This window comes from Lacerta agilis, chromosome 2 (assembly GCF_009819535.1).
Source record: "Lacerta agilis isolate rLacAgi1 chromosome 2, rLacAgi1.pri, whole genome shotgun sequence".
In the NCBI taxonomy this organism is placed as follows: domain Eukaryota; kingdom Metazoa; phylum Chordata; class Lepidosauria; order Squamata; family Lacertidae; genus Lacerta; species Lacerta agilis.
Genome location: NC_046313.1, coordinates 41,878,594 through 41,894,053, shown reverse-complemented (window position 1 = coordinate 41,894,053; position 15,460 = coordinate 41,878,594). Strand labels below are relative to the sequence as shown.

The following is a 15,460-nucleotide window of genomic DNA, read 5'->3' as shown; positions in this document are numbered from 1 at the left end:
ACTCAAAGCAGCCTCAGGCATCCTTATGGATGACCTTTATGAAGAGGACAGAGGGAGTGCAATTCTGTTCTGTTTTCATTTCATCCTCAAAAATGCATTTGGGGAGCAAGGGAACTAAGAAGAGGTTGTGGGCTACGGTCTTCAGCATTCAATGTAAGCCATAAAGAAAGGATCTAACAGAAATTCTAACATAAAAGGCCTACTTTTTCAAAATACTCAGGGGTGTGTGTGTGTGTGTGTGTTAGCAGAAGTATAACTGGAGCATTTGCCCATTTTCGGCACACAAGTTTGTAAACAGAGTAGAATTGTGCCTCAGCTCTATGTGTACCCTGAATAATGAGGTAAATCGGGGTGATTTAGGATACTCGTTCACATTACCTCCCCCCCCCCGCTCCCCAGTTGAATCACTCTATTAACAAGCATGTGTTAAAGGCTAATAGGTGGCTGTCCAACCTTGCAAGCAGCTCTGTTGCATTAATTTCTCCATAAAGTTAAATGCAAGGCTGCTGCCACCCTTTTCTGAGAAGCAAAACCAAGCTCACTGGGGATATGCCCAGAGCTTGAAAGGGAAAGGGGTGCAAAGGAGAAAGGAGGAGTGCAGAGATGGGGGCCTTTATATATATATATATATATAGGATGGACAAGTCTAGGTTTTAATCATAGCAAGTCTCCTCCTCCCCCCCCCCCCGTGCACTCCAATCACAGTGATTTGAGGGCAGGATGTTGGAGTCAACAAAGGAGCCATCACTCTCAATTCATAAGGGAAACACTCAGGGCAGGGGAAGATGTCACAGTCTCCTATGGGATGTAGAAAACAACTACATCCAGTTTGGTGTAGTGGTTAAGAGTGGCAGACTCGTAATCTGGGGAACCGGGTTCGTGTCTCCGCTCCTCCACATGCAGCTACTGGGTGACCTTGGGCTAGTCACACTTCTTTGAAGTCTCTCAGCCTCACTCACCTCACAGAGTGTTTGTTGTGGGGGAGGAAGGGAAAGGAGAATGTTAGCCGCTTTGAGACTCCTTTGGGTAGTGAAAAGCGGGATATCAAATCCAAACTCTTCAACTAGAACATATTATTTTAAAACAATGACCAACTACATAGAATCAACAACCAAAGTGTTGCAGTTCATGTAATATATGAAGGCAATATATGTCCCGTATGAGCCATTAAAAGGAACAATAAAATATGATCAGGTGGGAACAGGCTAGTTTGGCTGCTTCGACATTATTATACTAATGTTACTGGATACAGTGGAAGACTCATAGTTCTTGTGTGACTAAAGATTAATAGCCCCACATCGAAATACATGAGCTTAATGCCAGTTGACTTTATTTGCATGAGGGTTGGAATGCTTTCCAGTGATCAAGGCTCCAACCAGATATTAAGACTTGTAGCACTGGCTTACTTTGAGTAAGGTGAATTAACTATTAGTAGTGCTGCGACATAAAATATGATGCTTTATTTACTGCAAGGATTTTGCAAACATCATAGCTGAAAGATGCACTCGTACAAATATATAGCTTCAGGACATTATGGTTGGATGTCTCTCTGGCGCTTTGAAGGCATCTGGGTGTTGGAAGGTGAAATGCAATAGTGATATCAATTTTACCCATTAGCATACTAGTTGACATAGATCTGTGTTCTGCTAAACATCTCAGGATAACTTCCTTACCGTCTTTAATTGATGGACAATCAATCGATACAAGTGATATAATATTACTTATGCCACTAATCTAAATGTCAATAAGTGCCATTATCTCTGTTTAAAAATAAAGCTGTTGCACAGTGGCGAGTTGGTCTTGCCAAAGAATCTAATCTTCATTCTATCACCTCAATCTTTACTTGAGCGGTTTAAGTTTTCTATTTTGGAGCACTTGTTTGGAGCACTGTCTTGGGTCTTGTCTGAAGTGAGCTTGGATTGTGGCCTTACATATCTCCAGGCTCTATATCATATTGAAAATGTGGTTAAAGGCATGATTTTATGTTATTTTATCTTTATCCACATAAATAATGCTGTTTTAAAGATTGCACCTTTGTCAGATATCCTACAATGCACATTTGACTCTCACCAGTTGCACTGCAACAGTTTTTAAGCTGTTAATGGCCGCCAACCCAATGGCTATAGTACACTCAGTGATGTGGTCTCAATGTACACAAAGGCCCTGAAAATGTCTTCCATACCACAGAGTTCCTGGGTTTTATAGATAATACTTTCTTGGAAGCTGTTCCTTTGAATTGGTAGTAACAGTTTTATTAGACAGGCACCAGTAAAATGTGCTGTTTCTCAAAGTTACATGCTTGATGGCTTGATTCAAATGTTTTATTGACAAATCCCAGAACTTTCTCTATCAGAAAAGAAACGAATTTATACTGGGGACATATTTAAGTGTCATGTTAACACACTGCTGCAAACTGCCACTGTTGTTGGCAATGCAGATGTTGAAAATGGGGCCGCTGATCTGTGCTATGGGCTTGTGATTATACGTGATCATGAATGAAATCAATTTTCAAAATCTAATTAGTTCTTTTTCTCTTGGTCTCTTTGCTATATGCAGGAGTTAAACCTTATGTCTCGGGGGGGGGGCGGAGGTGGTCAGAAAGAAAAAGGCACCTTAATGCAGAAAGTATTTCAGAATAAAGGAAACAGCCTTGGACTAAGTATGCTGCAACTAGCAACTGGCACTGCATAGATAATCTACCTGGATTCATCCTGCTTCCGTCCAATTCACAGGTTATAGATGGCATTCCCAAGCCTCCCTTTAATCTCCACTCACAGCAGCTTGAATACCCCTGAATCATTTTTAATAATTGATTTAAATTGCATCAAATTATCCCTTCCCCTAATCAGAAAAGGCATTAACACTAATTCATGTATTATTCTTAAATGAGATCCATCCAGCTTTACTTGTATAGTATGTTCGGCGAGAACCATTACGGTTGACTAAAACCTACTATTGTATTAATCAAGGATCAAGAAATATTTATTTCTGGGCTAATCCTTGAGTTTACATGAAAGTAGAGGAAATAGCAGCGCAGGAAGCAAGCAGAATGATTCCCGGTTTGTTTTATATATATATATATAGCTTCCAAAATTAAATTCAACATCCTCACTGGAGAACAATCCATTATTTTCTTCAGTTCTTCATAATCTACGAACAATATATACTCAACAAAGCCAAAGTTTAAAGATAATCATTGCTAAATTCAATGCCACTATAATAAAGACTTTATTCAGCATCTACAGAGGAATCTGATAAAAGTAACGGATAACAGATAACCGAGGTGGGGAGTGGGAGAGGCGCCGAATAACTGGTTAGATGATAGTTTGTGTTTTGTGTGTGGCAAATGAACGCTTCTTTGAAGGTTGTTGAAATTAAATATGACAAGTGGGGAAAAAACATTTCATTTTCTATGAGACGTACATACCTGATAGCTGAACATATTTTTTTTCATCACTTTATGCTTAGTAGATGGTTTGGGATCAAAAGAAATGATATGTGCACAGATGAGAGAACTATACATACAGCTGATTCTTCTTTTAACTTTCTGTTTTTGCTGCAGCAATTCCAGCTGCTGAAGAGACAAGGTACCGTTGGGTTCAAGCAAACATGCCGAGTTGAATCCAAAGCATCCTTTGCATGAATACAAGGGTTGGTTCCTTCCATTTCCATACAAAGGGGCTGAGACTCAGCAGAGGCTTCCACTGGATGAAACAAGGGTGAGTGAAGTTTTGCTGATTCCCTCTGCAAACCCCACCCCACCCCTCTGCTTCCCATACTGTTCTAGAGAGGATCTAACCCTCCAGAGCAGCTTCTCATAGGGCATGGGATGGAGTCTTCAGGGGAAAGGAGGAGTCAGAAAAAATGCCTCCCATCCTTCCTCCAGAGGTAGAGTCCTATGAGTGGGTTTTCATTTTTGGCTATGGATCCAAGCCATTGTCTCTATGACAGCGAGAACTCCTGAAGGAGAAATAGAAGTCAAAGCTCTGGTTGCATGCTCAGTTCTCTGACACACACACACAGACACACACACACATGTGTTCTTTGGATCCCGGTAATTATCTTACGCGGGTGGCGCTGTGGGTTAAACCACTGAGCCTAGGGCTTGCCAATCAGAAGGTTGGCGGTTCGAATCCCCGCGATGGGGTGAGCTCCCTTTCTTCTGTCCCAGCTCCTGCCCACCTAGCAGTTCGAAAGCATGTCAAAGTGCAAGTAGGTAAATAGGTACCGCTCCGGCGGGAAGGTAAACGGCGTTTCCATGCGCTGCTCTGGTTCACCAGAAGCGGCTTAGTCATGCTGGCCACATGACCCGGAAGCTGTACGCTGGCTCCCTCGGCCAATAAAGCGAGATGAGCGCCACAACCCCAGAGTTGGACACGACTGAACCTAATGGTCAGGGGTCCCTTTACCTTTACTTTTAATTATCTTAATGGCCATGTCCTTGGGAATTGGTAAGATTTTGAAAGTTAATTGACAAATATTAGATACATGTTGATGCATCAAATAAAAAAACATTAGGCACAACACTGAGCGTACTCTATATCTTGCATGCCTAGATGTGTCACCAGCACATTTTATGCTGCCCCTCCCTGTTGTAGCCCCCTGTTCACACCCACCCACACCCAAAAAGAGTGTTCCTGGGTGTTGAGAGACTCTCTGGAGCAGTCTTTGCTGTAACATGAGGAACTACAATCAGAAGTAGAAATTGGGGCAGTTCCCCACATAAATTGTGGTAGACTGTGGCATCGGAGAACTCTTAAGAAGAAAATATTTTTGAGTACATTCTAAAAAATCCTAGAGCAGCATTATATGTTAATAATACAAGAAATACATTCGGCTCACACTTCCTCTGTTTGCAGAGATCGGTAAGTTTAAAGATACTCTATTTTGCCATTAAAAAAAATAGTGATGTGATTATTTTCCTAATTATGTCACAGTTCATATTTCACATTTTCAGGACTGTGTAAAAAGGCTGATTTTGGCTCTGAAGTCAACTGTTAGAACTGATCAGGCAGTCCTTAAATCAATATGGCCCACTTCTGCCAACAGGGTTAGCGTCTCAATCACAAAACACATTTATATGATAGTATGCCCCATTGTCATTAGTGGGAATTGCTTACAAACAAATATGATCACCACTGCTACCTTCAATCTAACTGAGTTCAATCTGGGAGCAAAGTATAAATCTGATTTAATGGGAATGATTTCATCTTTAAAGATTTAATACAGCATCAGTCATGGAAGATGAGACTTTCATTTACTTTGATTCAAATATTTACTGCCCAACCCAATGGATGCTTACCCAGAAGTGAATCCCATTATATTCAATGGGATTTGCTCTTAAGTAAATGTGCCTAGATTTGTGACCTTAATCAATGTTATGAGAGGATCCGGGGGTGGGGATCTTTGTTCATCTTTTGGATCATCGAATTTGGCCACATATTAAGAAGTGTTTATATGGCAACAGGAGAGGATTCAGCAAGGGAATGCTGTTGGATGGATCAGTTTTCAATACCTCTTTGTTGATTTTTTAAGTTTACAAACATATAAGGTACCATAATATGATTACATTTTCAAAAAGCAAAAGGAACATTCATTTAAGGCAATTTTGTTCGTAAAGTCAATTTAGAAAGTACAATAACACACACCTCCCAATCCGGGTCTCAGGCGGTTATCATAACCATCAAGCAAGCGGTCCAGAATTCGAGTGAATATTGTTGTGTTGTCCTTAATTTCATCTTGCAAGGAAGTTGACTGTCCATAGCTAGGGGGGAAAACACTGCTGTTAACATTATAAACCATTAATCCACCAACAAACCTACAAAATCATAATTCTGAAATCTGCTTAATCTTGCTTATACTGATTTATAGATGCAAAATCTCTTCCATCATGCCAGATTGTAGTAGCATTATAGGATACTTTCTCCTGCATGCTTTCTTTTTAAAGTATGCATAGTCATTGGACAGCTTAGAGCAATGCACAGGGATGCCTAGAAATGGAAATGAAATAGGCCCTACAACAAAATATTGTGATGTTGGGTGCTTCTGTTCAAGGTTTCAGACCCTTCATCCCATTCATTGACCTCCCACTGTGACAGTTTCCCTCTTCCCTCTGCCCTGCAATAGTAAATCACCAACCCACCACCACTGAGAAGGGGATGGGGGGAGGCTCAAACATTTGTGCCTGATCCCTGTTATATTAAATTCTTTAATTTCTCTTTAATGTCTATGACATTAAAGCTCTCTCTTCCATCCCTGGAGACATTTTAAAATAACTTCTCAGTTTGAACCAGGAAGATATAGATATAGACATATTCCCTTGCTCACTCGCTCAACTGTCTATTCCTCTCTCTCTTATGCAGTAACTTAACCTTTAGTTCTTGGGGGTGGGGGGCGATTTCCTGCAAAAATTAAGTACCCGTGGAACATCACGGTTGCCCAAAGCTTGCCAATACTTCTCTTTTGTGCAATGGTGGTGGTGTAGCTTTGGCTACTTAAGCATACAGTATGTAAAAGCACAGGGAGACTCCAATTAGTATCAGTATACAGATTTGGATCCTTTATTTTTTTATGCTGTCATGCATTATTTCTACTTTCCAGTCTATGGATTTTATGAGTGTAAAATAGTGTATTTTCCTTACACACACACACACACACCCCCAGGAAAAAACCCAGTTTATGAAAGCTTACCATAAAAAGAAGTACTTAAATCATCTAAATATGCTCACAGAAGTAAACTGCAATCCTAACCACACTAATCTGGGATTCAGCTCCATTGTATTCAATGGTGCTTCCTTCTGAGTAGACTTGGTATGGATTGCACTGGGAGCTAATAATCAACAACCCATTACTAAACATTTCCCCTTAGAAATACGTGGCAGTGGTTTCAACAAAGTATGTTTAGAATTTCAGCCAATGATATCTCCATGTAGCACAGCCTTGTTTGCATCCCTGTAAAACTGGTTGGCACCATTATAAAAGGTGTAGTCATTTCTAAATTTTCTTTACTAAAATGCAAACCCATTTACACCTTCTAAATTTTATTGACGTCTTTGCTTTTGTTTTAGGAAAATAAACCTGGAGGCATGCCTAAATCATTGCTTAGTGAACAGGAAATTACATTTTGAGATAGCAGGGACGTTTCCCCACCTCTCTCCTAGATTTCATACCTCCTACCCAAATGATAAATAAACATCTGCACCCAATATACCTGATGGCAGTGCTGCTCTGGCATCCTGGCAATTGCAGGCATATGGTTTTATGGTTCATGCAGAAGGTCTTTACATCCAGCTGCTGAAATAAGCTACAAATATCAACTGGAAAGCTAATGTGTTAACATGGTAGTATAGCTCCATTTTTACCAGAATGCAATTCTGATATATAAATGCTTGTAGCAGTTGGTTTCCATGGATTTGCCAGGGCCACGAGCTAAGTTCTGTCCTCTTCTTCAAACACCTGAAGTTCTTGTCATTAAGATAGTGCTCCCCTTTCTGCACTTTCAAGTACAAGCCATACTGTTTTCTCCTAATCATCTATCATGGTTGTCTAAGAGCCAAATCTTGGAGTCCTTCTTCTGCCCTTTAACTGGGAAAGATCCTATTTGCAAAGTGGGCCATTTGCCAGTGTAAACTCAGCAGGACTTAGCCCTTGAACCCCAAGCTACTTTCCTCTTGATCACTTTGTCACATACATTATTACTGAATCAGCCTTCTTTGGGTATCTGATGTGAGGTAATGAACAAAAATCTTTGCTCCAAAAAGTCCTCTGAACCGTACCTCTCCATGAATGTTAACAAAGGGGATAAATGTTTTATAAGGTACTATTATACTGATCATCTTTTCCCATAAGCTGTCATTGAGGTGGGCGATATGCAGTATTAAGCTAGTGTTACTCTACCTAAATGTGAATATGAAATTTTTGTACAACTAACAAGCAGAAATATGGAAAAGAGCTAGTTTGTAGTACCTTTTTATGAGTGGAAAAATTCAGCTATAGCTCTTTCAAATGTTTTCCCTCCAATAAAAGATTTCAAATTGAAACAGTGTTCCTTCAAACTACTGGTTAAAAATGCACGTAAGCAAACACAGAGTGTGTTTAATTGCAATTAATTTGATTCTGTATGAGAAATGTTGTTGTTGTTGTTGGAATATACTGCCCTATACCCGCAGGTCTCAGGGCAGTTCATAGGATAAAATCAGAATATAAAACCACAAGTATATAATCAGCTCACTAGAGGTGTAATATAATTCCTGTCCTAAGTACACCTTTGCAAACTGATGGATGTTTATTAAATTCCCTGTTATTATTTTTAAACATCAGAGGGGGAAATTTTTCTTTTCTTTGCTTTTTTTGCTGCTTGTAAGGAACAAGAGTGTACTACCCTATATAGTTTGTTAGGGGCCATCTGCCACATTCCAGATAAGATGGGTCTCTGCATTGCCTTCATACGCTAACTGCATCTTTTCTGTAACATCTGAAGGTCATTTGCACTTTTGGAGACACAATATCAACATGTCCCCAAGAGCTCTATCTGGTAAAGACTTCCCGACACGTGTTTGCCATGTGGTTTTCAGACGTACCAAAGCCTTTCAAGTATAATGTGGTCAAACTCCTACAGAAATGCAGTGGCCCATTTTTTTCCTTGGAAATGGAACCAAGAAGTGTCCTGATGCCTAATTATTGTACTACATTTTCCATAATCAGCATGATCTTCAGTGTTTTTCTCCTGGTCACATGCCATTAATCTAAATGCCAACACAATTCTCTGAAGAAAGACTAGATGGACATGACTCTTAGGAACTAAGCTGCTCTTCAATGCCTATCTCAGGATGAAGGTGGGTAAGAACAATGGGCAAAATCCAGAAATGTATAGGCCTTCTTAGGTCCCATTGAAACCAAGGGGGTTTATGTGAACAGTGATCTGCTTAAGCAATATTAATTTCAATGAGCAATCCAGTTAGTGTGCTTTACTACACAGCCCTATATATGTCCGTTCAGAAAGGGGTTCTGTTCAGTGGCCCACCCTCCCAGGAAATTGGGTATAGAACTGTAGCCTTAGTATGCTTAATTATATTCTAGAATTTGCTCATCATTGAAAATGTACTGATAAATGCATGCATATGTTTATGAGAGATAAAGATCAAAGTGACATACTATTAGCAACATTGTGAAGATACAATTGATGATACCCATTTCCTGGACGTGATGCTTTTAAAGACATCAACTTAGAAGTCTTACTATTATTTTTTTCCAGATAAACACTCCATTGAGCAGATGTCTCCTTCTGAATAGGCCTCTATATCATGCGAACACAAGCCCCTTTCTCCACCATCATAAAACAAAACATTAGAAATGTGAAACTTTCAGTGTTTCCTATCATTTCTCTTTGACACAAACCACAAGTCCTTCTTATTTAAAAAAGAAAGGGGGGGGGAGCCCAACCTCTCACAAGCATTGGCAATGCCATTTATAAACACAACTGTTGGATTACAAATTTGTGACCCTGCCTTCCATTTGGCTGGTCCTCTTTGTGTTATTGATCTCTAAACAGCCGTAAGACAAACCCGTGCAAGGATTTTATCTATGAAATTATTGGGGGGGGGGGTTTCCAGTGTATTTTGAACATCTTGAAGGAAAATGTCAGTGACTGTGTTTGTGGTTTCATACTAAACAAGTGTATAATAAAACACTGTGCACTGACTCCATCTACAGGTCATTATAATAGTGACACCTCATATAATTTTTCAAAAGCAGCCAAATGCATCTTGATTCCAAATTCCAAATCCACAGTTCCAGTGAAACATACACACCAGCACATGACAAAGAGAAAATGACAAAACAGAGGAAGGTATCCATGGGTCAAAGTTCTCCCGTTCCCCTTTCCTTTAGGAAACCAGCGTTTTTGTTCCTTCGTCACTCTTCAGCAGTGCGAAATAGAGTTGTACACATCTTTTGCATCTATATTTATTTTACTCTCCTGTTGTTTTAGAATAAATGCTGAAGCTAAATTCGAAAATCCTCTGCCCCAAACTCATTACACAAACAGACATTTATACCGTTACCTGAGGATGATTTATATAATGCTGCTGAATAAAGGAAAGGGAGTTACGGAGAACAATTCTGTACCTATAATTTTTCATCCAGAATGAAAACATATTTCCAATGATATATTCAGTATATGCATTATTGACAGAGGTGATTCTTATATGCACATTTCAAAGTCTAGGAATTCTCCCCATCCCCCATTCAGTATGTCTGAAGTGTATTTTCCATTCTATTGATGTTAGTGACCAATTTCCCGTGTCTAATAATACAATTAGATTGCAAACTTCTTATGCACGGTGTCAAACCATACCCAAAATTTCAAATCCACAACAACAATATTTAGGCACAATTGTTCACATTGTTTAAACCCAATGTATTTTAGCAGCACAAACCTATGAACCTCTGCTCAGAAGTTAAACCTATTGTGTTCAATGGAACTCACTTCCAGAAAGTGGAGATGGGCTCAAACTCAGTATTATAGAGCAACTACTTAACAAGTAAGGTCCAGTCCTAGAGTCTGCAGTCCTGGCAATTTCAGCGAAAACAGACAATGAAGAAATCTCTGTATAAATTTCCAAAACAAAGCTGTGATTTCCCCTCTGCGCAGAATAAATGGTTGCAAAAATTATCTGTGCAAAGGCCTATCTAATTTTAGCTGCATTTAAATCATTAATCTAACCTTAGGGTGGGTAAAGTAGTCTTGCTGAACTCTTTTTTGAAGAGCAATTGCATTAAAAGATGTTATGCAAACAAACTGTAGTTTTCTTTCAATCTTCTCGTATTTTGACTTAGCTGGGATTTGAGCAGGATTAACTTCCCCCACATACAATTAGTAGTAGCCCAGTACATGTGCTGCTTCTTTCTTATTCTTTTGATGCAACCAATAGCAAAAGAGTTCCAAACTTATATTAATTAATGTTTGTTTGTTTGTTTTTATAAAAAATTTAAACTCTTTCCCCACCTTTGTCCAGTTAGTGTGCTCATAAGGAGAACCCAGGCCCAAAGGCGGTCACAGAGAAGATGCATCCTCTTCATGGTAGATTACAGATGTTCAGCTGAAAACAAAATAAAAACACAGGTCAACATTTCTTACTTGGGAAAACTGCTTGAAGACACAACAGGTCTAGAAGAACTTTGGATGGTTTGCCTTGAAGTCAAGCAGTGATCTCACAATGGTGCACCATTTAGAGAAAAAGAAAATGGCCCCATCCATAGCACATCTAATAATTTCTAGGCACTCTAGAGGCTGGGTTCTTCATTTAGTTCCATCTAATCTACCTGGTGCTTAAAGTGCTCTGGCACTCGAAAAAAAACTATTTTCATTAAGTTCTACTACTTTTGAGTGCTGTATCTGTGCTTCTTTTTGCTGGCAACATAAAATAACCAGAAAGAATTTAAATATTCTTTTAGTTTTAATGAGTGAGAAAGTGTCCCTTGACTGTCTCACTCAGTGCTGAGGGAGAGGGTGTCCCCTGAGGTCATGGAGATTCACAGGAGGTCCTGTGGTCAGAACTTTCTTCTGGAGAGATCTCCATGCCTGCCTTCTTGGCTACCAAGCAATTTTAGCAGCAGGATAATGTATTTCCCCCCAGGATTGCATTGCTGGCCATGATGCACATTGATGCTTCCATCAATCTAAAGGGCATGCATCATAATCAAATCATGTGCTGATGACTGCATGCACATTGTCTTCTTCAAAATCTCTCCCTCCATTGTTGTTGTTGTTGTTGTTGTTGTTGTTGTAAAGACACCCATGTTACAAAAGTCTTCATTCACCCGCCACTTCACGACTAAACCCAATCCAATTTCAATTAATGTGCAAAGAGAGAGTCTGCCCCATTTCTTCTGTTCCCCCATCCACCCCAGTCTCAAACTATAGATGATATCTCTGGAAGCAGCCTGGTCTGTTTAGGCAAATACTGTTGCTGCCTTCCTCTTAGTATGTGTCTAGTACTGGAATCCACTTCAGTTGCATTGTTCTTACCCAATATTTTTCTCCTCTCCTCTCCTGCACTTGGACTGACTAGACTATTGGAAAGCAATGGAACAGAGGAGCCGAATTTCAGGCAACACGACCCTATCAACACAAGACGGCATGGAGAGGAGAGGCAGCGTAACTGAAGAGCTGTGTTTGGCGCGTGAGGAGAGCTGAAAGCTAAACGGCGAGGAAGGGTGCAATAAGGGGGGGGGGCTCTCCAAATGGACAGTCGTGGCAAGGCAGTGACAGAGAGAGAGAGACCCTCACGGCAGGAGGATGCTCAGAGAATCGCGCTGCTCCCCCTGCAAAAACGAGGGTGGCATCTCCAGTCTCCAGGTGAAACAAAACGAATGAAATCCACCCAGAGCACCGTCTCCCTTTCAGCAATAACTTTTGCACTCTTCCTCAGCCCGAGCAATCTTGCAAATGCCAGCCGGTGTCAATTCGCTTCCCTCGCCCTCCGATTCCCCCACGCAATAAATAAATAAAGCCATCGATAAAGAAAGTCACCAAATCATTAGAAATAATTGCCTGTGGATGCAGCCTGTGGAAAGGGGACACACACACCCCAAGTGCCAAAAGAGAAAAATGCCTTCTCTTCCTCCCATTCCCTCCCCATTTCTCTCCTCTTTCTCCCCCTCCCCTCCCCTTCCCACCACCATCATTATTTTTTCTTCGAATAGTTCAAAATGAAAGAGCAAAAGCATTGGGGGGGGAGATACCCCCACACCCGGTCTTCCATGTTAGGCACATCCGTTAAAACCCACATCCAATAATACCGAGAGGCATTTTCCGGAAGACCTCGGCTCCGCGGTCTTGCCTGCTTCTCTTATGCCTGTGGTGGAGACTTGTGGTGTGTGGGGATTGTTGTGGGGGCTTTCCCCCCCCTGCCCGTATAGCAACTTTATACCCTCCCCCCCCTCTCTCCGGGAGAAAGGCACCCTCCTCACTGCCCTCCCCACCACCTGCAAAATGCAAGCCATTCTTGTTGCTGTTTTGCTAGCAGATCTCTTCCCTATGATCTCTCCCCCCCACACACACACACACCATCTCCATCTCTCTCTCCTTCTTCCCCCTCCACAAACCCGCTTATCAATTGCCCATCGATCGCTGCGGAATTTCAACCTGGGTAGGGGGTGGGGGTGGGGTGGGGGTGGGGGGAGACGAGGGGGAGATCGAGAGATCCGCGAATCGTGCCCACCAGGTACCTGCTAAGGGAGCAGCCAGCGCAGCCAGTCCCCTCCATCCACGGAATGCTCTTCCCGGGAAAAGCAGGCGGGTGGGGAGGGTGGGGGCAGCGAGCGGAGCTGCCCAGCAGATGCTCTAGCAAAAGGGAAGAAAGGCACCGTTACCTGGAGACCCCACCGAGGTGCTGGCAAGGTCCGGGAGAATCAATCGCCTGGCAGAATCGCCCAAGATGCCGCGGCTGCTGCTGCTGCTGCTGGCAGGGGAGAGGGCGCCTGGGAGCCGCGAAGAACCGGCTGCTCCGCTCACTCATTTAGGCGCTCTCAGCCATCATGGACTCTGCCGCCGCTGCCGCTGCTGCCGCCGCCGCCGCTGTTGCTGCTGCCGCCGCCGCCGCCGCTGTTGCTGCCGCTGCCGCCGCCGCCGCTTTGCTCTCCGATTTCCAACACCCAAATTCCCTTTCCCGGGGATCCAGATCGCAGCTCTACAACAAAAAGCGTTGCTCTTTACCAAGACAGTAGTAGTACGTACGTCCCGGGGTAAACCGGATGTGAAATAGGCTGTGACTTCATGCCAGGCAGATTTTATTTTAGAAAGGAAGGTGGTACCAAGCTCTCAGCTAGAGACCAATCCGCCCATTTTTTTTTTTTTTTAAATATGCAGCACAGTTTAACTTCCAGCTCTCTCTCTCTCGCTCTCTCTCGCTCTCGCTCTCTAATCCCTTTCTCTCTGGCTGCACACTCAAATCCTTTCTACAATCTGCAGCGCGATTATTATTATTATTGGGGGTGGGGGTGGTTGGAGGAAGGAGGGAGGGGGGATATTTTTAGGACCGGAGGGAGGGGGTGGGAGAGCGACGCTTTGCAAGCTCCGGACAAGATGCAATTGACCAAGCAGGCTATTTTGAAAGCTGGTGCGGTTTATTAAATAAATAATTTTTTCAAAGTTTTTTTTAAAAATAAAAAATAAAAAATCACCCACCCTCTCCGATCTGCCTTTCTTGTTATTCAATCTTTTGATCAAATATTCAGTCGGTTCATACATATGAATGAAGGGGAAGTGGGGATCGTTAAAAGATGCCTCTCTCTCTCGTTCCTGTGCATACCCATCGCCTGTATATTATTAGGAAGGCTGGACAGAGCGATCTTATATATATATATATAGCAAGAGATGGGGTATGTTGCTAACTGAAGGAAGGAAGCACGTAGAAAAAGAAGCCGCCCAAGCCGGGTTTCTCCGCACACCTTGAGGCAACTGATAACTGGGGGGCGACATATTTGTCTAAAGTGATCTTTCTTGGGATGACAAGGCGAAGCGGAGCTTTAAAGGGGATAGGTTGTTGTTATTATTATTATCATCCCGCCACGTTTGGACAGTTCAGCGTGTGCGTGCATAAGAGTGAGTGTGAGTGCGAGTGTGTGTGTGCCTACGCACATGCCAGTCCTGTTTCTGAATGAACAATTTACTTGCCTTTGCCAAATGATGCAGGAAAGCGATTCTTTAATATCACTTTGAATAAAAGTCCCCTCTCCTGCCAAACAGGCTTTCAATGTCATTGCCTGTTCAAGGATGCATCTGTCACTGCCCAGCAGAATAATAACATCAGGTGGCCAATAAGACACAGTAATACCCTATTAAATATTGGCCTTTTCTCTGGGCTCACGCACGCTTTCCCATAGATATATCACCCCTTTTCCCTCCCCCCTCCTTTCCCCTACTACCCAGCTGTGGTATTCTGCTTCAGATTTTATGAATGGATATATGTTTCTAGAAGCAAGGTACAACCGATGTAATGCAGTCGAAGGATATTGCTCAACAGCCCTCACTTTCAAGACCGGTGGGAGCTCTCCATGGTACTGGAAATCCTAAATGGCAACGATAATAGTACAGTAGTAAACTGCAAGCAGGAAGTCCTAACGTTTGGGAACATGGGCCACAGAGTAGCGTATTTGTATGCTATACTGCAAAACCATTCTGCCATGCTGGTCTTTGCTTTTCTTGTGGTGGTTTATCATGTGAGCATGACATCCCTTAACAGTTTATTATGAGAGGAGATGGCGGGATGCCCCTGAAATGAATTTGATACTGATGTGTGACAATATTGAAATGCATCTGTGTGAGAGAGCAAGAAAGTCATATAGATTGCCCCTTCATAAAGTTTGTGTGCCATTTGATAGAGACTGTAATGTAGGAATGAGATTCATCTGGTACACCATCTAAAACTGTGAGTTTCAGATTGAGTTGATTGGGCAC

The 15,460-nt window shown here is 42.0% G+C and overlaps 1 protein-coding gene across 5 annotated transcripts in view; it reads right to left on the bottom strand.

Moving 5' to 3' along the window:
• Nucleotides 1-13,565, bottom strand: part of GABRA1 (gamma-aminobutyric acid type A receptor subunit alpha1) — a 34,873-nt gene extending 21,308 nt beyond the window's left edge. Inside the window, exons 1-3 of one of the 5 annotated variants that reach the window (XM_033139818.1) lie at nt 13,375-13,565; nt 11,006-11,099; nt 5,649-5,764 (exon numbers count right to left, since the gene is read on the bottom strand). In XM_033139818.1, coding sequence (XP_032995709.1) covers nt 5,649-5,764; nt 11,006-11,079 — 190 coding nt within the window. In that variant the 5' untranslated portion in view covers nt 11,080-11,099; nt 13,375-13,565. Of the gene's footprint in view, nt 1-5,648; nt 5,765-11,005; nt 11,100-12,028; nt 12,184-12,553; nt 12,619-12,801; nt 12,910-13,230; nt 13,325-13,374 lie in introns of those variants that run through there. The other 4 variants (XM_033139819.1, XM_033139820.1, XM_033139822.1 and 1 more) reach the window with 4 other exon arrangements.
• Between the last annotated feature and the right edge of the window lie 1,895 nt (nt 13,566-15,460).